Source organism: Microtus ochrogaster, unplaced genomic scaffold, assembly GCF_000317375.1.
Source record: "Microtus ochrogaster isolate Prairie Vole_2 unplaced genomic scaffold, MicOch1.0 UNK61, whole genome shotgun sequence".
Taxonomy (NCBI): domain Eukaryota; kingdom Metazoa; phylum Chordata; class Mammalia; order Rodentia; family Cricetidae; genus Microtus; species Microtus ochrogaster.
This window is the reverse complement of record NW_004949159.1, coordinates 726,353-749,083: the sequence shown is the minus strand read 5'-3', so window position 1 is coordinate 749,083 and position 22,731 is coordinate 726,353. Positions and strand designations below refer to the sequence as shown.

General features: G+C 37.1%; 1 protein-coding gene across 1 annotated transcript in view; it reads right to left on the bottom strand.

The window, feature by feature from the left end:
• LOC101993403 (probable ATP-dependent RNA helicase DDX60) overlaps nucleotides 1-22,731 on the bottom strand; it is a 90,451-nt gene that overhangs the window by 10,549 nt on the left and 57,171 nt on the right. The window contains exons 25-33 of the mRNA XM_013354693.1: nucleotides 21,326-21,487; nucleotides 17,859-18,006; nucleotides 16,477-16,629; nucleotides 14,719-14,823; nucleotides 12,899-13,099; nucleotides 9,723-9,827; nucleotides 7,722-7,863; nucleotides 2,426-2,547; nucleotides 839-986 (exon numbers count right to left, since the gene is read on the bottom strand). Of these exons, the coding sequence (XP_013210147.1) occupies nucleotides 839-986; nucleotides 2,426-2,547; nucleotides 7,722-7,863; nucleotides 9,723-9,827; nucleotides 12,899-13,099; nucleotides 14,719-14,823; nucleotides 16,477-16,629; nucleotides 17,859-18,006; nucleotides 21,326-21,487 (1,286 nt within the window). The remainder of the gene's footprint in view (nucleotides 1-838; nucleotides 987-2,425; nucleotides 2,548-7,721; nucleotides 7,864-9,722; nucleotides 9,828-12,898; nucleotides 13,100-14,718; nucleotides 14,824-16,476; nucleotides 16,630-17,858; nucleotides 18,007-21,325; nucleotides 21,488-22,731) is intronic.

Genomic DNA, 22,731 nt, shown 5'->3' with positions numbered 1-22,731 from the left:
CCCATGAGAGGCCTCACCCTCTCTGAGGAGTGAATGGGGAGGGAGAAGGTAGGAGGAGCAGGAGAGAGAGAGGGCACTAGGATTGGTATGTAAAATAAGATTGTTTTAAAATAAAAATAATAAAAGAAAGAAGTCCTCTGGTTTCTCTTATCTCAGAGACATCCTTGATCCATTTTCTTTTTTTAAATTTATTTTATTTTTTTAACTGACAAGTTATTTTTTTTATTAAAACTTTCCACCTCCTCCCCCCTCCTCTTCCCCTCCCTCTCCAGACCAAAGAGCAGTCAGGGTTCCCTGCCCTGTGGGAAGTGCATGGTCCTCCCCCCTCCATCTAGGTCTAGGAAGGTGAACATCCAAACTGCCTAGGCTCCCACAAAGCCATTACATGCAGTAGGATCAAAACCCAGTGCCATTGTTCTTGGCTTCTCATCAGCCCTCATTGTCTGCCATGTTCGGAGAGTCCGGTTTTATCCGATGCTTTTTCAGTCCCAGTCCAGCTGGCCTTGATGAGCTCCCAATAGATCCTTGGTCCATTTTCTAGGACTGACCCAAAGTTAGTTTAAAAAGCAAAATCGTTTAAAAATGATTCAAATTGGTTTTAGTTTCATTTTCCACTACCCTTTTAACTGTCAGTCACAACCTCCACAAATTTCTTTTGTTTAGCATTTTTTTTCTTGGCAGAAATAGCCCAAGCTGACTTTTCTGAAGTGCCAGCCTTCTGAGATAAAAATGGCAGAGTTGGAGCACTGCCAATGGCCTGTATCCCTAACATCCATATTGCATGTCCTTGGACAAGATTATTACTAAATTGCTCCACAGGGAACTGAAACACACTTACCAATTTTTGACAAGGGGAGTTGATATTCCTGTTTCATATCAGCCAATCGGGACACAATTAGCAGAAAAGCAGCAAAGTCCTCTGTCACTTGTGTGTTGTATTCAAGCAGGGCCTCACTGAAGTCCTCAGGGAGGTCATCAAGGAACACCTAAATTCCAAAGGTTTTTCAGAGAACAGAGAACACCTTCCCTAAAAACTGAAAACTTGAAGCATTGAAGGTAAAAGATCACACAGTATAACTTTACTGTTTTCAATAAACCCACTTTTTCTTTTTTTCTTGATTGAAATGAGGTTAAATTTTTTTGTTCTTATTTGCACTTGAAAGAGCAAATGCTCTACTCATAACACTTGCTCTGAAGCTCCCTAATCAAAACCGCTCTTGTAAGAGCAGAAGCATGTCTTCCACTGCCACTGGACTCATGAGTAATTTCAAAGGATCTAGGGACACGTTTGTAGAACAAAGAAGATAGAGCATATTTTCAAGTTCAGAATCAACTGCACCTGGTTGAGAGGTTTTGAAACTCTCACTGTCTTCATTGGGCTAACACTGTTGATCAGTTTTTCAACCTGTATATATGAAAGCTCTGTATCTCTAATTTTTTCTAGGTTTGTGTTTATAAACTACAATATATAAAATATGCCCCCACAAATCATCTTCATTTAAGACTTCTAGACTAGACCTGAGGAACTGTGAAGAAAAGAACTGCACGTTTATCACCCATGCCATCACTGCTGTATCAGGAAGTTACATGGATATCGCTAAGGAAAGCAATGCAAAGCACCAAGAAGAGCAGAAAGAGTGATAAGAACAATCTCATGGAAATAAATGCAACTATTTTATTAAATAGACAAATGCACATTTTCAAAAATGACCAAGCAAGATGAAAATATTAAAATTGGAAAGCTGTTTCTAAGATTTAGACTCCAGAAGTCAAGGGACAGTTTCCAAGACAACTTTGTAATACTTTCTCAAAGATGACACTGTGACATACAGTCACATTACCAGACACAATTCAACAATGAGGGTGGCTTTGGGGCTTAAATGTATATTTATCTGCATTTCGTGTACCTGTGAACATGAATATGTGTGTGTTTGCTCTCCACTTTATTTTTTGAAGCAAGGTCTCTAACCATACCCAGAGCTCTCTAATTAGGCTAGCCTGCCCCAGGCAGCTCCAGGGATCCACATTTCTCTGACTTTGCAGTTTTGGGATTACAAGGCATGTCACAATGTCCATCTCTTCACGTGGGTGCTGGGAATGCACACTCAGATCCTCATGAGTGCATGGCAAGCACTGTATCAAGTCATCTTCCCAGCTCCTGTACACCCTTTCATTAATACTGCATTTGAATGGAATCGATTAAAATCATGAATGTACTTCCTTCCTATTTATCCACATGGTATGTAACCTTTGAACACATTCATAGAGGAACTTTTGAGTTATTGAAAAAATCACACTATTTACAAAAGGAACAAAGTATATAAAACAAATTAACTACCCCATATTCATAAAAAACTATTGCTGCTGAATCATTTATGGCAGAATTTATATAGTATTATTAATTACTTTTATCAGAAGATTTTACCTTTGATTGATAAAACTTGATATTAGCATCTTGGAACTTGGCTGGAATATATCTTCTTCCAAAAAGATTTGCCAATATTAAGACCAGCTTTTCCATTATATCTTCAGAGAAACGTTTCGAGCCTGTGAAAAACAAAAAGTTCCTTGTCATATATTTGAAAAAATAGTTACATCAAATTTTTCATTCTTAAAATAAATGCTATGCTTTTTTTATAACAACTTTAGAATAACTTCAGCTGTGGATGCTTCTCACTTGAGCTTTTTTGTTTCTGTGTTTAACTTCATTATCATCTTTATCTTTCCTACTAATGAACCTTGCTTACTTTGACCAAATTTATGATAATGTCTCTGTCTTTGTCAATGTTCTATGGCTGTAAGGAGACACAATGACCATTTCTTACAAAGAAAGCATGCAATTGGGGTTTGTTTACAATTTCAGGTGTTTTGTGCATTATCATCATGGCAGGGAGCTTGTTGGCACACAGGCAGACATGGTTCTAGAGAAGCAGCTGAGAGTTCTACATCTTCATCAAGAGGCAGCAAGAAGAAAGTGAGAGCCACTGGGCTTGCTTGAGCTTTCAAAACCCCAAAGCCCACCCCCAATAAACCCCCAGTTCATCCAGTTGGGCCACATCTACACCAAGAAGGCCATATGCCCCCTCAAGTAGTGCCATTTCCAAATGGCCACTCATTCAAACATATGAGCCTGTGGGGGAATATTCCTATTCAAACCACCACAGAGATTTTGCTACTATAACTGCCAGCTGCCAAGTTAATGAGGAGCTGCAACAGATCCATCTGCAGCATCACTACCTGCTCATCACTGGAATGTCTTTCCCCATACACTTATGATTACAGGGGAGTGAAATTCCAATAGTTCCTCAGTAATAATTTAAAATCCTTACCACTGTTATAGTAAAGAGAACTTCACATTGACTTCTAAATTTATTCAAAATCTAATCAAAATATGCAATGTTTCAATTAATTTTCAAAGTAGAAAATGAATTTTAAATACATTCTCTGATATGAATGTTTTTTAACCTTTCTTTTTTGATCATTTTTTTCATTTATTTTACTGTATAAATATGCCTGATTTCCTACTGGATTTAAATCAAGCATTAAGCTAAAAAAAAGAAAGATGAAAAGATCAATAGATCAAAATGATAGTATCCCTATCATGTGCTCAACAATCTCTTGTCATTTAAAAGTCCTTCCTTGATAATCAGGAGAAGCTGAGTTAGTAATATGGAAATGGAAAATGAAGAACCATAATTCCTCTCACCTCCATTTGGAACATTCTCCTTTCTTTTTTCTTATTTTCTGTGCCAATGTATTTCTTATGATTCAATTTATTAGTGATTTTCTGGACTTTGCACGGGCCTTTGAAACCTCAATGCCCACTCCATAGTAACTCACTTCCTGTAAATGACCACATTTCCTAATGCTTTCGGATAGTGCCACTTCCGGCTGACCAGGTATGCAAATCTATGAGTCTATGCCGACTACGTCCACTCAAACCACCACAGTCCAACCCCCCCCCCCAGGTCTGTAGTCATATTATAATGCAAAATGCATTTTATCTAAGTTCAAAAGTTCCCATACTTGATCACAGTCTCAACACGATTTAAAATTCCAAAGTTCAATGTCCTTTATGAAACTCAAAGCAATCTCTTTACTGTAACTCCCTATAAAATCAAACTATAAAAGCAGGTCACATGCTTCCAACGGCTTGCTCCTTTTTTGTTACATGCTTTAAATTACAGTACAAAAGCATAGGATAAACACTATCATTCCAGGAGGTAGGAATGTGAGCATATTGAGAGACTGCTGGATCAAAGCAAGACTGAAAACCAGTTGGGCAAACTCAACATTCTGCATCTCTATGTCTGATGTCAAGACACTCTTCAGATCTCCAACTCAGCTTTTGCCACTGTAACACACTTTTCTCTCTTGGTCTAGTTCCACACCTGGTCTGCAGCTCTCCTTGACAGGCATCCCACAGCTCTGGCATCCCCAATATATCGAAGTCTGTAACACAATCTGGGCTTCACTTTCACAGATCTGTGCAATGGTCTCTCTGAGTCTCCATGCAGGAATGCCAATAACAATGCCTGGCCTCAGTAGCTTCCCTTAGTCACAGACTGAGATTTCATAACCCCTTTCTTGTATGCTTGACTCTAAAGCCAGAACTATGTGGCTGAATTTGCCAAGTTCTACTGCTTGCTGGGGCTAGAACTTGGTCTTGTCTTTTAATTACATCTGCATCAGCTTTCTGCTGTTCATGATTTCTTTCACTGCTTAAGGTTTTCTTTACTCCTTTTTGCAAGTTGGAAGCTTAGACGGGTAGAGTCTTGTTCTAAGGTCACCACTCCCTTTATCCCATTTAATGTCAAGCTTTTACTTAAACTTTTAATCTCCTTGAGTGCAGGATTTACCTCCATTAGTCTCCCTCGTGTTCCTTTTCTCCTGAAACTGTGTACATTTTGAACTTCTCTTTGTCCAGCTTACTCCTTTTTGTTACTGATCTGAGTAAGAATGATTACTAACAATCACAGGACACAGTCAATACTAGGCTGCCTAGAAATCTTTGCAAGGGTCATTAATCCAGAACTCTTCAATTTAGCATCTGGCATATTTTTGGATAAGAGCAGAAAATTCACAAAACATCACCCAAGTCTCTAGGCCACATACTAATATTTTTCTCCTCTGAAATCTCTATCACTCTCAGTGCTACTATCTTCTGTGTTCCTACTAGTATGACTCATCAAGCCTCAAGTAACTGCTTTCCTAATCCAAAGTCTATCAGAAGTCCACAGGCAGTTTGGCAGGCCTGTCACAGCAATACCAAGCTTCTGGTACCAAATTCTGTCTTGGTTAGTGTTCTATTGTTGCAACAAGACATTATGATCATGATAACTTTTGTTTAAAAAGCATTTATTTGGCTTGCGTACAGTTTCAGAGGTTTAGCACATAATCATCGTGAAAGGCACACAAAGAGACCTGGTTCTGGAGATGTATCTAAGAGTTCTCCAACTGAACCCACAGGCGGCAAAGTGGGACGGGGAAGACTCTGTACTTGCTATGCTTCTGAAATCTCAAAACTCACCCCAAATGACACATTTCTTTTGTGAGATATTTGTAGGTTGTTTAAAGATATATTTGCTATAATTGGTGTAATAAAAAGCTGAACAGCAATTAGCTAGGCAGAATTTGAGATTTCTGGGAACAAAGAGGTCTCTGGTAGGGAGAAAGGTAAAGTCACCAGCCATACATGGAGAAGAAATAGGAGCTATAAGATGGAAGAAAGGTAACATCACATGACAGAATAAATAAAAATAAATGGGTTAATTTAGGTTGTAAGAGCTAATGGAACAAACCTAAGGTAAGACCAAGGTATTAACTAATAAGTCCCCCCACATTAAGAGGGCCTAGTTTGGTCCTATGTAAGCTGAATATGGGTGACAATTGTATGACTTTGGCAATCTGGGAGTGGGACCAGGATTTCTCTCTATTGATAGAACTGACTTTTTAGAGCCCATTCTTTTTGGAGAGATACCTTGCTCAGCCTAGTCATAGGGGGAAGGGCCTTGGTCCTGCTTAAAAGTGATGTGTCAGACTTTGTTGACTCCCCATGGAAAGTCTTACGCTCTCTGAGGAAGAAATGGGAGATGGTAGGAAGTTTGGGGGAATGGGAACTGGGATATGCATGTAAAATAAGAAAAGATTGGCTTAAAAATAAATAAATAAAAGCTAAAAATATTTATAGACAGTTGCATTAAGCAAAGAGAAAAAAATTAATAATGTCTCCATGTTATTGTTTGGCACTGGCAACAGCAAAGAAAGTCCATTGACACATTTCCTTAAACAAAGAAAATCACGCTATTCCCTGGTGACCAAGTATTGAGCCTATGGGGGCCATTCTCACGCTAACCATGATAGCCTCTCTCACCTACTCAATAATATCATATGATTTCTCAATGCTAAAGACAAAACTATCCGAAACTAAACCCACAGATAACGTTTTTCAACTCAGTTGCAGCCACAGTCCATTTAAGCCACTGCATTCCAAGAGCACGAAAATAGTAGGAATGCCCAAAATGTGATAGTCAGTAACTTTGGATCTAGCTTCAGGCTAGTTACATTTGAGTATTGTCTCTGACTTCTTAGATGGTTAGAAACTTGTCCATTTATTTAACTTCTGGGTGCATCCTTTATAAAGTTATGAATTTTGGCTACCTCTGTCAGCAACAATAAACAAAACTCTACCTTCCCTGAAATGATTTCATATTTTACAAAACTTTCAGAGGAGTCACAAAATGATACGTTTCTTAGAGGAGAAAACTACAGGGCTGCACAAAGCAAATTATTTCCATCAGCTAGTGACAGAAGAAAAAGCAGGAGGCATTGAAGCCACCATGCACTGGGGAATATCACAACATTAATCACAAATATTATGAGAAGGCAATATTTACTTCAGATTTATTGTGGGAAGAATTTATTTTGAAACGCTGAACTCAAAGTTTTTCCATAAAAGCTGTATGGGACTTATTAATACAATTTTGCCCAATATCAGCAAATTTTATATGTATAATTGACCTCAGACACATAATCCATGAAATATCAGTTATTGATGTACACTGTACAGTTATAGTCAAAGAAAATAGTGTTGTATGTAATATTCATAGATAATGTTAGTTATTATCTGAGGGTGGAATTTTGAGTTTCATATTTCAATAATGTTTTTCTATGCTGTTCTTTAAAATTGATCATATAATTTAATTACAAAAAAGTTTGATAAATATTGTATATTACATAGTATGATCAGATTCCTTGTAGTAACACACTTTTCAAGTCAAAACTTGCAGTAGTGAATATTTTAAAAACATTGTCTCAAAATAGACATCTATTAGTACTGATTTCACTTTATCTTATTTGCAAACCTATAATTTAACTATATAATTATCATTCCCCTTTTATTAATTAAAATAAAAAATAAGATTTTTATATATACATTGTTACACTTAACTGATACTTTCTCAAGTGATAATTGAATAAATATAGTTCTGAAGTTCTAGTTTTCTACAAATCTATCAGATTTTTTCCCACCATGGTAAGAATTTACACACACACACACACACACACACATATAATTTTACATATATAACATATATCAGATATTATTTGATATATAACTATATACTAATAATGATATACTATTTGTATTCTGTATGATTTGATAATATCATTTTGATGTTCAACACACACATACACAGAGACAACATAACCCTCAAACTTACCTTCATGAGTTGGCTGACAGAGATTATGGAAAAGACCTCTTACAAGAAAACTGACAAAAACAAGATTAGACGGTTCATGGTAATGTAAATGTGATACAAGGCCAGCAAACCCTGTCGGGTTACCTTCTTGATCTATATGTCCCTAGAGAACAGAAATAATTTGTTAGTTTGGCTCAACTCACGAAATTAGTAACAAGTAGGTTATTCATTATCAGTTTAAAATACTACATGCCAATCAGACTGTAACTACTAAGAAGCCCAACTTTAATAATTACATGAATTACAAGTAGCAGTACTCATTGGGTATTGTCTTCTAATGTTTACTATAATGCAGTCTAGTTAAAAACAAAAATCTAGGGCTGGAGAGATGGCTCAGCAGTCAGCAGCACTTGCTGCTCTTCCAGACAACCTGAGCTCAGTTTTACAGAATCCACACTAAGTGCCTCAACTGAGAGTTATAGAGTGCTATACCTCTAATTTCAGGTACCTTCATGCCCTCTTCTTGTCTCTATGGGCACCTACACACATGTGACATCTACACATACATACACACAAAGGTAGATAAAATGTTTTGTGAAATTGTACAACCATTCTGGAAATCAGTATGGAGGTTTCTTAGAAAACTGGGAATCAACCTACCTCAGAACTCAGCAATAGCACTCTTGGGCACATGACCAAAGCATGCTCATACTACAAGGACGTTTGCTCAACTATGTTCATCACAGCATTATTTGTAATAGCCAGAACCTGGAAACAACCTAGATGTCCCTCAACTGACGAATGGATAAAGAAAATGTACATTTACATACACAATAAAGTACTACTCAGCAATAAAAAAAATAGTCTTGAAATTTACATGCAAATAGATGGAACTAGAAAAAAAATCATCCTGAGTGAGGTAATCCAAGCCCAGAAAGATGAACATATTTACTCACTCACAAGTGTATACTAGTTGTAAAGCGAAGCATAAAAAGCCTGTAGTCCATGACCATACAGAAATTAAGTAACAAGGTGAACCCCAAGGAAAACATACATAAATTCACCTGGAAAGGAAAAATGGACAAGATTGCCTGACAAAATTGGGATCATGGGTCAGGGGAGAAGGGAGAGCAGAAGGGAAGACAAGGGGAGGAAAACTTGAGGGAACAGGATAGTAGAGATGGAGGAAGAACAGAAATGAGAGCAAAAAAGAAGAGATATTTTGATTGAGGGACTCATTATGGGGCAAAGAAGAAACCTGACACTAGAGAAATTCCCAGGAATATACAAGGATGACCCCAGCTAAGACCCTAAGAAATAGAGGAGAGGGTACCTGAACTGACCTTGCCCTGTAGTCAGATTGATGACTATCTTAAATATCATCAGAAACTGATGGAAACAGAGACAGAGACCTGCAGGGGAGCACTGGGCTGAGCTCCCAAAGTCCAGTTGAAGAGTGGGAGGAGGGAGAATACAAAGAGTTCAAGACCATGATGGGTACCCCACTGAAACAGTCTACCTGAGCCAATAGGAGCTCATCAACTCCAGCTGGACAGGGAAGAAACCTGCATAGGACCAACTAGTCCCTCTGAATATGGGTAACAGTTTTATGACTGGGGAAGACTGTGGGGCCACTACCAGTGGCACCAGGATTTTACCTACTGCTTTACTGGTTTTTTGGTATCCCATTCTCTTTGGATGGATACCTCACTCAGCAGACATATAGTAAGGAGGGCCTTGGACCTTTCCCAAGCAATGTGCCTTATACTCCCTGAGAAGTGGATGGGGGCTGAAGCGGGGTGGAGGGGGAGGGAATGGGAGGAGGGGAAGGAGTGGGAACTGGGGCTGGTATGGAAAATGGAAAAAGACAGTTTATTTTCTTTTTAAAAAATAAATAAATATTTTTTAAAAATTAAAAAATCAAATCTGCTACTTAAAAAATTCTATCTATGTAGTAGAAATGTATTACAGGCAGAGGAGAGAGAGAGAGAAAGAGATGTGGAGGGGGGGACTGGCTCCTACCTCTTTCACCAGGAACTGCAAAGAATATAAGAAGTAAAGCTTTAACATGTCTGTGACTCGGGGACGTTTGAAGGATAACAATGAGTGCCTCAGCACTGACAGTGCCTGCAGAGAACAGCAACTTGATTTAGTAACATTAAGTGAAATGTCTTTGCAATAACACAGACTAAATTACATATAACAAGCAGAAACACACACACACACACACACATCACATAACTTATATAAGGTGGGTTACAAGATCTATACCCCTAAAGCAAAGTGAATCATTGTGGGTTCCCCCCTTTACTACTTTATTCTTTTCCAAAGTCTGTCTCCTCTGACTACAGCACACATGCAAAGGGGGTACCCTTAAAAGGGTTCCTTTTGGTGCTCTTGGTCACCCACTGTATAGGATACAAAAAGTACAACAAAAAACAGCAATAATATACAAACTTCAGTTAGATTTAATACAACACAATTTCCTTCATCATATAGCAAATCACCTAACATAGCATGTATGTCCTTTAGCACACTAAAGAGCACTGTGGCAGATTTAATGACAATGGCCTCATAGGATCATGTGTTTGAATGCTTGTTCTCTGCTTTGAGAACAGTTTAAGAAGGATTACCAAGAGTAGGCTTCGGGGCTTCAAAGGCCCATGCCGTTCCCAGTTAGCTCTCTGTCCCTACATTGTGCTACTGTCTCAGGCTGGGAAGCCTCACCCACTATTCCAGTGCCCTGCCTCCCTTCCTGCTGCCCTGTTCCTGCCATGATGGTCAGGGACTCAAATGTCTCCAGCAGACCGTTCCTTCTATAAGTTCCCTTGAGCATGGTCTTATCACATTAGCAGAAAAGTGAATAAGATAAGCACAGAAAACCAAACCAGAAAAAAAAAATTGTCTCCAAACAGTCTGAGCAGAAAAGACATTATAAGCTTCAGAGCATGTAGCATATGAGTTGAGAAGGGGTTTAAATATACTATTCTGTATGTATGGCATTACTGCAAAATTATTACAAGGAATTTGGCTGAAACCAAAGGAACGAAAAATGTTTCTTCATCTCCAGTTTCAAACAACACTCTTGTATGTATAGTATTCAACTTTTGTCTAAAATATCTATGAACTCACAATAAAAGCAAGCTTTCTTAGCACCACTCAAAAGTCAACCTGTCTACCCTTAGATTGGAGAATTTACAGAATGCAAGAAAAATCTCCGCTGTCCTTTCAAAATAACAACAAAGAACAAGAATGAATTATTTTGTTTTTCATTATATGTATATATGGGGGGCAGTATATGCAAGTACTCATGGAATTCAAGGCCATCAGACCTCTTGGAGTTAAAGGGTGGTAAGAAACACCCAGTATGAGCACTGGGAACTGAACTCAGGTCCTCTGCAACAATCTTACGTGTTCTTAACATCTGAGCCGTATTTCTAGCTACTACTGTATTTAATTCCTATATGCTTAATGGTAGGACAGGAGGAAGAATAAAAGGGTTGAACTCCTCCTTTCCTTTGCAGTGGGTTATGAAGGGAACCAAAAGGTTCCTTTACTAACACCCCTTTTCCTTGCACACAGGAATCAGAGGAGGAGGCATTTGGAAAACAGCAAAGTGGTGAGGGGATGTGGGGAGAAAGGAACTAATAGTGGTTTACTCTGTCCTGGAGGTACAGAGCTTATAACTAAAGGCACACTAGCATGATAGATTAGTATTTTCACTGCTATGAACTGAGAAGAGCAACTTAAATGAGGAGCAATTTATTTTGGGCACATGATTTTAAAAGTAGCTTCAATCCATACCGTGCCTGGCTCCGATGTACTGAAGCTCACCTCACAGCAGGTCTGCACAAACAGACTTCCACTCTCCTTCTATCAAGGACCTCAATATGAACAAGGCCACCTTCACTTGAGGACTTTGCTCTCCTGAATGCTAATTTTTCTCTAGGGAAGGCTCCACAGATATTTGCAGAAATAAAGTATATATTAGTAGAATATTGTACCTAGTAGAATAGGTCCTGCTGTGGTCTGAATGTGGTCCCTAGAACATGCTGAAATCTAATCTCCATGCTGGCGATTTTATTGAGGGCTGGGATTTAGGGAAGTGATTAGAAGCAGAGGAAGTCTTAAGAGTAGAAGGTTCCCATGTTGGAATCCTCTGTGATTGTACAAGAGGAAGGAAAAGGAAATGTCAGATAGGCTGGGACATTTCCTGTTTAACAAACGATGTCCTGTCATTGGAACACTGCAAGAAAGTCTTTCACTAAATGTCACGCTGCAGCATTGAACCTCTGTAATCATGAGCCAAAACAAACCTCTCTTCCTGATAGTTCACTCCACCTGTGTCATTCTGCTGCGGCCAACAGAAAACGAACACAAGTCCTTCTAACAGTGTGTTGTCACAAAAATAGAAATTAAATCATCTAATTGTGAGTTTCAAATTCATGGTCTCATACTCCTTTTATCAGACCCTAAAACATCAAGACAATGTTCTGGTTATGGTTTGATGTCCACTTGCTTACACCCTTATAAAGTGTGCAATCATACCTTGAAAAAAATGTCTGAAAAACAAAAACAAAAATAATAATGTGGCCGGGCAGTGGTGGCACACACCTCTAATCCCAGCACTCAAGAGGCAGAGGCAGGCAGATATCTGTGAGTATGACACCAGCATGGTCTACAAGAGCTAGTCACAGGGCAGGCACCAAAAACTACAGAGAAATCCTGTCTCAAAAATCCAAAATAATAGTAATAAAAAAATAATAATGTGATCATTTTGGTAGAACTAAGCGTGAGTACTATTTTTTTTTGCTTTGGGTTTTTTTCCAACTTTCTACATTTTCTAAACATTTATAATTAACTTAACACTTTGTCTTATGAAAAGTAAACTGTTACATTACATTTATAAAATAAATTCTTTCTATTTCTGAATGGTATAAACAGATGGTAGCTGGCACTCTCAGTACAAGACAATACTGTCTATTATGCTAGAAGACACTGATCATGGGAACACTTTAGTAACCACCCAGTCACCAATTCTGTCTAACAATGAAAACAAGCACAACTTATCATTGTTTTCCTTAGCGTTCTCCACCACTCTCTAGAGAACATGGAGAAGCATGCTAACCCTGATAACAGCACAGCAGAGCACAGGCAGCCAGACCATTGGTAGAAGCCCAAGTTGGGAGACACAGCACCTTCGCCTTGCCGTCCTCTGGGTCATCTGCCTTGGAGGCCAGCAGCATGAGTCTCAGAATGAGTGAGATACTGAGAGGAAACTGGCCTCTCAGCTCAGGCACTTTGGATTTTATGAGCTTTTTTATTTTAAATTGTGGAATATCAAAGAAGTAGACATCACCCAGCAGGTCTTGCCCTCGTCTTCCAGCCCGACCAGACATCTGGAAACAGAGCAGAATCATGCTGTGAGAACCATCTGAGTGTTTTTCCTAAAAGAATGTAAAGAACTAAGCCTTTTATATTGTTTTGGGGCACATATACTGTGCCTAGGGGTCAGCTAAAATAAATAGCCTTCTATTTGAAATCTAAAAAGTTCATCATATCTGAAGTAGGGCTGTTTAAAATAATGTATCTGCATTTCCATGTATCATTAGTTATACTAAGTATTTGCATAATGTTGTATAGAACTAGATCTATTTATAAAATCATATATCTAATGCTATGAATATACTATGAGTTATACAATATATAATTGCCACTTTCTGACATGACTTATGAGATAAAATATTCTATGATTATATATATTATGGATATAACATTACATAGTACATGCTATAACTTATATTATGACACTATATAATAATGTATTGTTAATATTAATTATACACATTCACTATGATTTGAATTTTACTGGATATAGCTACATTTGATGCTGCCAGCAGAAATATTGACCAAACATTTCTGAGAAGGTAATTCTATAAAGACAAACTCTGTTGTCTGCAGAACATAATAGAAAGAGAAGAATCAAAAGCAAGGAAAACGCTTTAATATCCAAGATCAAGACTTTATGGTGAAAGGCAACTGTTTGGGAAACTGAGGAAGCCCTGGGTAAAGTGAATGAAGTTCTATATGAATGTATATCACTGACAAATATCATTGACATAGGGATGGGTTTGTCAAGGACCCAGTGCCTCAGACCCATGGGAATGTCAAAATCCCCTTTCTTTCCCCACAGGGATTAAAAGTCATTTTTCGGGTCCACATTTGAATTGTAATATAGTGTATGCAGAAACTGTCCATTATAGCTCTCTCCTCCCAGATATTTTTGCCTAAAGACTTCTCCCCTACAGAGACTGCCCCTAAGATTAGCCAACCTGGCTCCTTGTTCAACTGTATGCAATAACCCCACTTTTATGTTCAACTTTATATAAGAAACACATTGAGCTTCTGAGTGATATAGTTTCTCCATTGGGAGTCAAATCCACATGCTCCCAGCTTTTCTGTGTGTCTGTGTATCTGTGCTTTTCTCACTAGCTTGTTAGGTCAGTTAGGTCAGTCTCTGGAACTGGGCAGAGCATGGCAATACTGCGTGTACAGATTGTGGGAAAACAACCAAATAACACCACAGGAGAGTACAGACATTGATTTAGAAACAGACTATGTATCTAGAGTCAAGAAAAGTATTAAAAATGGTTCCAGAATAGAAACCTATGCTCAGTTGCTCAGTAAATTAGAAAGTAAATGTTTCCCAGGAATCTGTGATGTGGATCCCTTTTTTGCAAATTGCTTTATTTAGCCTGTGTGCATGACATGAAGTAATGATCACCCATATTCTCCAGACAAGAGAGAAGTTTGAATGCCTTATCAAAGACCATACACATGATTAGCAGTGGTCAAATAATCTCATAGCCCTATGCTTACTCAGTACCAGACAGGCACCTACAGTGTTCTGCCATGAACTGAATTTATTTACTAAATTAGTAGTTAAAGTAATTTTTTTTACTATTTCATGGCTACATAGTATGAATACATTACATTAAGTTAATGTATATTTATTTACCTGTCTGAAAGTTAAAGCATCCAGATAGACTGAGTTTTGAGCAAAAACCACAGATTTACAAGGCATGTTGATTCCTAAAGCGAGTGTTCCCGTAGCTGTCACCACCTACAATGGAATAAAACAGTGATTTCACACACTGACATTTTGGTTGAATACAAGTATTTCCATGAAATTGCTAAAAACTGTATTTAAATCCCAATAAAACTGCAGTGAGTAAACAAAGGGGATGAGACACAAAATGTTTCTTCTTACTTTGCAAACATAGACAACATATTCTCAAATGGAATGTGTTATACCTATTCTTTACAAGGAATATATACCTTAGTCTTGATTGTGTAGTACAGATGTCACAGAGGAACATAGAGGTCATATCTGAAATAATTATATTCTCTCATCATCTATTTCTCTGCTCTTTATTCCCTCAATGTACCTCAATATCACTGTTATTTTATGTACTCTTAAAATACTAAAGTCCAAGAATCATTCACTGTTGTATCTGGCATGGAGTAAGTATTACAGTAGACATAATATGTAAAACATTAGGACAGGAATTTCTCTGTGAGAGGGCAGTATACAGAGGAACCTTAGATTGTTGCCAAGTAAATATGAATATTGAGCAATATTTAAAATCTGACTCTGACTACTAAAAGTTATCAACCTTACATGTTGTAAGGCATAGGTAAAAAGAAAGAGTGGATATAATGAAGAGAAAGAAAAAAGGGAAAGAGATATGGTTAAAATAGTATCTGATGAAGCCATTGCTGTAGCTATTCTTTATCAGTTGAGTTATTCTCACTTTATTAGTACTAAGACATTGCTGTCAGATACTATTTTAACCATATCTCTCCCTTTTTTCTAAATGTAAAGCTCCTACACTCTCAATGTTTGTGCTTGTTAAAAAGATTTGAATAAAAATAATTTCATACAATTTAGTAAGTAACATTTTTTCATTTTGACAGAGGCATAAGCATCAGTTACAAAACAATGAGAAAACATTACTTCACATCGTAAAACATCTTCACAAACCAGGATGTACTAAAGAAAACACAGTAAGAATGTGCCCTGAAAGTCATTTATGACAATCTTCTTCTTGTCCCCCATCAGTTTAACAGTAGAAATGACATTCAGTACAACATATTTACAGGCTTTGCTGAGATAAATTGAAGCCCCAAGGAAGCAGATGTCTGTGCTATAATTTCAGCTGCCACATTAGGAAAACATCTTCACCAAACTAAAATATAAATACTCTCTAAATTCTTGTGGAGAATCTTTGTATCAAAGCCACATCAACAAACCCAACATATAAAAACATAAGAGGGCCGGGCAGTGGTGCCACACGCCTTTAATCCCAGCACTCTGGAGGCAGAGGCAGGCAGATCTCTGTGAGTTTGAGACCAGAAGAGCTAGTTCCAGGACAGGAACCAAAAAGCTACGGAGAAACCCTGTCTCGAAAATAAAAAAATAAAAAAAAGAACCTTAAGATAAAAACATGAGTAAGTTATGCACTGAGGTCAACATAGAGATGCTTTGTTTTGTGGGCAAATGTATGTAGTAAGTGGCACCAGTCAAGCCTCCTTCTCCAGTTAAATGACATAGAGCATATGCAAAGGTACCACAGCCATTAAACGAAGTCCACAGCCCAAATAACATAGGTATATGAGGGGGGAAACAGTAAGGGGTGGCTATATTTCTTCATTTCATGAACATTCTGCTTCATCTATTTATATTTTCAAATTTTACAAAGAAAAAATGACCCACCCTAATGAATCCTTTCCTAAAAAGAATTTCCACTAACTGCTTTTCTTTGGCGCTCATAGATCTGTGATGAAAGCCAATACCCCTCCTTGCCAATCGCTTCAGTGTGTCACCTTTCCTTTGATTGTTCACCCGACTAAACACCATCTGCAATGACTGCAAAACAAGAGATTTAAAGTATTATTTATCTAATGCTCATTCAAATATGTCCAATGAAAATAATATACATATTACATAATAATTTGACCAAATGATGTGATCATTGGTCTTTGCTCTACATCTATGCATCATCAATCATCATCATCATCATCAACAACAAAAATAACAAAAGAATGTTTTATGGCACCAAATAATCTCTACAAGAAAAATTTCACAGTTCTCCCCAGAAAATAAAGCAAAACCTTTGTACTATAAGGTCAAGAAATGCCTTTATCCACATTGCATCCATTTCGATGTGTGATATATACCACTACATGTTAGAATGCAAGTGCCCTCACCTTCTTATGTTCAGAAAGGTCTTATTTGTGTAGTTAAGATACAAATGTAAAGTTAGTGTGCATGATCTAGTGATTGCAAAAGATGGGTTCATTCAAGGGTCCTAGAGAATACAGAGTGATTACCTAAGGGTCTCCAAGTAGGTAGGAGGAAATCCAGTTGTGCCCAGTATTATAATATATAAAAATATATAAACACTTGGAGAGAAGAGAAAAGTTTAAGTCTACAAACATAAGAGGATATTTCCTAGCTACTTTTATTGTACAGTTATCTATAAGATAGAATGTCAAGGACCAATTAAAATAATGATGTACATACTAGACAGATTATGAAGCTGACAAAAGAAGATTCATGACACAATGAAAATACACAGATGTATATGTGAATGTGTGTGGGGTGTGTGATGATATTGCTTTTATTGAAACTTGTTGCATTGTTACATATGTTGACTATGAACAGCAATAGATGGAAGAACAAAAAGTTTAAAGATGATGGGCTAAACCAATTTTAGATATTCCAATGACTTTGGTGAATTCTTTTAGCTGTAATAAAGACCCTAATTTTAAGAATGCTGTCAAAATTTAAATATATTATTCTGTATGGATCCAAATTCTAACTATAATATATACAGACTTCTATAGAAGACACCATGCAAAAACAGATACTTGGGTAATTTGTCAACAAGAAAAAAATCAGTCTACAAATTCTAATCCTATCCTAAGGGTAGATTGGAAGGCCCTTGAATGTTGTGTGCAGCAAAAGTTTCTGTCTGTTACATGTCTAGCTCCTAGAGACTTCCCTTATGGTAGCAATTGCCTGCAGTATGTCCAACACTGTCTACATAGACGAAGCCTACACTCTTGGAGCACTGGTCCCTTCTGAGTGCTGACCTCATCATCTATTGCTTTCTGATCAGCATACGTGCAGTCCTGAGGAATCTCCAGATTCTTCTCCAGACGCTTCAGGAGATAATCGTGTTCAGCTTCATGCATGATGCTTTGATCCAATCTTCTCAAAGGCTTTTTATTATTTTCATCTCTTTACAGGAATAATATTACAAGAAATTAGTATTTGTATCCAATCTTTCCAGGAATCCCAGAATCACTGCTTCATACATTTATATTATCGTAACTCAGTTCTCTCCCTCTAATGTGTCTGCTCATCATCCCCTGGGGTCTAGGATTCCTCAAGATAAAGCTATTATGAATGTGACTTTTTTCCGTATTGTTCTCCATTGTTTCCCATTCCACAGATGACCTTGCTTCATCTTGCTAATATAATGCTCATTTTCTCTCCTTCAAATGTTCTCATACTCTGGTTAGAGGTATGTGTTCTCCTCTTTCTGCTTTGCCAAATAAAGATATCCCACCTTCCTCCTTTTGGTGGACACTGCAAACAGGGACCATGTTCAAGCTGTATTCTAACAGAAGCTATGTCCTCTTAACTTTTCTTTCCTCCTGCTCTTTCTCGTGAGTCCCTCATGTGTACACTCCCCTTCGCTAAGGCATATACAAACATGGGCAGTCCTTCTCAGCATAGGCTACATAAACCTGGCTGTGACCCGTAGGTGATCATTTTGTATTCTCCAGGACCCCTGAATGCACCAGGCTTTTACAATCACTAGGTTATGTATGCTTTCCTCACATTTGTATCTTAATTATGTAAATAAGACATTTCTGAACATAGGAAGATGAGTCCACTTGCATTCTACCATGTAGTATATACCACACTTCCAGAATACATCACCTCCAATTAGCTTGAACTTTAATGAGAAGGTAAATGTCATTATGCCTAGACCTGTGTTTTCAAAACATGTGCTTATACACTTACAGAGGAACACAGATTGTTGTGCCACTCAATTTTTTAAACTATTAAATAAGGCATTGTTAATAAATAAAAACTGCTAAAGAAAACAGAAAAAAAATATTTTTCAAAGTCAATAAACATGACCCAAGTAAGTTCATGATGTGTGTGTTTCTTTAGGGTTCTCACATTATAGAAATGGATGTAAACAGAAAAGGTTCGGAGCTTGCCCTGTGATGCATAGGGCATAATGCAAGGTCCCCATCCTCCTTACAATAAAATGCTAAAGATATTAAAACAACTTTCATTTGACAATTTGAGTTGCTGGTCACTAACCCACCTTGACCACGTGACTCCTGAACTCTGAAGCTTATGTATCCTAAGGAGGATCATTTACCAAGAAATCTTAAACTTTCTACCTACATCCTCCTTGGAGTTCACTACCTCCATACATACTTTCTAGAAAAAAACAAACCATGCAGAGACATCATTGTACATGACAAGAACAAACAATAGCTTGCTCTCGAATTTATAATGTTTGAATCAACAATGCTCTAAAAGCTTGTTTCAAATTCAAAGTGAGTCATAAATCTTCATTTTAAAAAGCTTTAGACCTCCCTAAGAACTAGCTTTCACAGTCTTTGACGGGACCATGCAAGTTGCCAAGGGAACAAAACAATGGAAATTCTTACCCAGCTGTAAGGCTGCAAACTACAACAGTAGCATTAATAGATTCTCAGTGGTGCAACAGAGGTACTTTTATCTCCAGAGAAACTACTAAGGACTAACTGGAGTTAAGGTGTCACTCCATAGTGGGATATTCATGCCTGGTACAATAAACCAATAACTACATATTCCTGATGAAATAATGGACCATGAAGGAAAACTTACTGCTACCACATCCATAAACCAGTATAACAATCAATAGCATTCTAAGTACTTATTCTTACATACAGAGAAGCTGAGTCCACAAAATCTTATCCATGTGGTCACCCAAACAAGACATGAACAATTACAATACTACTTGATAGCAAACATGGATTTGGTAAATCTCACAAGGACCCAACTCTAGATGAAGAGCTATAGACAATTAAGTGCCTGGCCAAAGAGGAAGAATCAGTCTTTCTAGAGTTACTAGCCTCCTCATAGCTTCTTCAAGTGATCATCATTAAACATGTAATCATATAAGCACATTAAATGGAATCCACAGGATATATTTGGGTGTGTATATTACGTGTGTGTGAGCATACTTATTACAAAAGAAGAAAATATGATTTTGAGAGAGAACCTGGAGGGGGAAGAATATGGAGAGGAATGAGGTATATACAATACACATGCATAAAATTCTCAATAATAATAATATAAATGCTTTTTATAAATAGTTTTAAAGTAAAAATCTCTGGAACATTTTTCATCTGCCAGTTAAGGGAGAGGCAAAGAAGAAAATGTATGCCTCCTGTTGTAAAGAAGCTTACGATTTAGGGAAACTAGTAAAGGTTTTTATCCCTTATACAAAGAGCTTGAGAACTGAATTTTAGTTTTTAGAACTTCACATGTTGGCCAATAAATAACAGCATAACTTTAAATGGTACCCAAGTCTAAACAAGAAAATTTATTTAGATTTTATCTATATTATCTCCTATATATAGCTTAAAGGCAATTTATAGATATTTTAAATAAATTTAAACATAAAACAAACTTTTATCATGTAACAATTTCCCCATACACTGTTTTGGATTTTATATTTTTCAGCTAAGGAATGGTCATTGTATATGCTTTTAAAATACAGACTAATCTATCTTCTGTTAAACAAAATAGTACATAAAATAGTATAGGCTCAAGTTCAAGAATGAGTACAAGATTCAAAGTACAGATAACAAATTTATGAAAACACGTGATGCAAACATTAACAGTAAATATACTGAAGAGACAGATATTTGTATCCATGGAAAGAAAGAGATATAAGAATAAATGAAGTGGACAGAACCATAATATCCTAAAAGGGAAGTGGCAGGAGACACATGTAAAATAGTAAAAACATAAGCAAATATTGTTGAATATTCAACACAAAAGTTAGACCCCATCAGATAGACAACAGGAAAAAGAATACCAAACATTTAATTTAACCAATTTAAAGTTATTAAGCACAAGTAATTATGTTGGAGAGTAGTGAATCTAGAGAATCTTAAGCCCATAAAGACCTCTGTGATCATAAGGGGAAATAAAACTCACTCTATGGCTCACACAGTGATAATGAGCCATGAGTCAAGACAGAGTTACATGGACAACGTGGGATGATCATATCAATTTCTATAATACACACATACTAGTAGAATGTAGACCCACTTTGAACAAACATAAACTGATCTATGCAAGTAAGGAATATGTGATGCAAGTCACCTATCTTCAAACAATTATCCCTCTGAAATTCCAAAACAGAAACAATCCAAGCAGTATTAGACCTTCACTATAGAACAGTTTCAATGCATGTTCCTACTAGGACATTTGGGCTTTACAAACCCTTATGTGGCAATTTGCTTAGTGAAATACTTACCCTATCTTTTGTTGTTTCTCCAAAGATTTTTTAACTTTTCGAAGTCTGTTAGCCATGACATGAGCTTCCTTATCAGCTTTGGGAGGCCTTTTCTTTTCCTCTTTCTCCTCTAGGAAATCGCAAGCATTCTCAGCACATTTTTCTACAGAACTTAATCTAAATCTGGAAGCAAACAAATATATATTTAAAGATATATTATCGTAAGATTCAGTTTCTCCATCTTTTCTGGTTGTGTGTTACATTTCTCATGGCTATGAACAATGGCTGAGAAGAAGTCGTTATGGAAGGGTTTAAACGGGTTCACAGTTTGAAAGGACACAGCTACTTATACTGGAATAAGGGTGACAAAAGTAAGAGGTAGCTAGTCACATTCTATCTGTAGGCAGGAAGCAGAGCACAAACAGAAAGCAGGATTAGCTCCAAGACTTCAAGGCTTAACCCCAGTGGCCCTGTTTGGTGGTTTGACTTGAGAATGGTCCCAATAGGCTCATGTATTTTAATACAAAGTCTGTAATTGGGAGGGATTAGAAGGTCTAGCCTTGTTGCAGGAGGTGTTCAACTGGGATCAGGCTTTGAAGTATCAAACGTCCATGGTATTCCCAGTTAGCTATCTCTCTCTGAACCTTCCTTTTAATGATATAATCTCTAATGATATAATCGCCAAAAATCATTTGAAACAACAATTATATCAAACATTATCTCAACTCTGTCATTTCTGTACCACAGATGAGAAAATGGAAATACAGATTAAGGGGTCCACCCATGAGTATACACAGCATGTATGTAACAGAGTGTGTCTTCTTATCCATGTTTCTGATAGTATTATTGTTGAATTATTTTTATGTCATACAGGTTCCAGTCATTTCCATCATAGTGTATCTCTTTTCAAAAATCTATATTACATGAAAATAACTGATACAGAATTATATATAATGAAAATGACCTAGAAATTGCACATTAGCAATTAATATTTTCTACCAATGAACTACACATTCATGACTTTTTTATTTTAGTTTCACCAAGATTGTCAGTATGGTTGCAGTCATGGAATAGTTTGTCAATCAGTGATATGGCTAAAGAGGAAAAAATAAAATTTATGCTGAGGCCTGCCCTTGAAATGTATGTCTTTAATCAGGTATCAACATTTACAACCTTGAAAGAGGTTCCACACTCTTTTTTCCAGCTACCAGGGGCAGAATGTTGGGGCTATCACTATATGATAAGCCACTAAAGACTAACTATAACACTGCATGTAAAAAAGGATTTTTATAGTTTTTCTTATAAATAAATAATCCTTTACTTCTTTAATGTAGTAATAGGTGCGGCGGGGCTGCGTCCCCAGCACCCCGCTGCCCGCAAGGCTAGCTTTACCCGAAATAATTACACAGACACTGTATTCTTTTAAA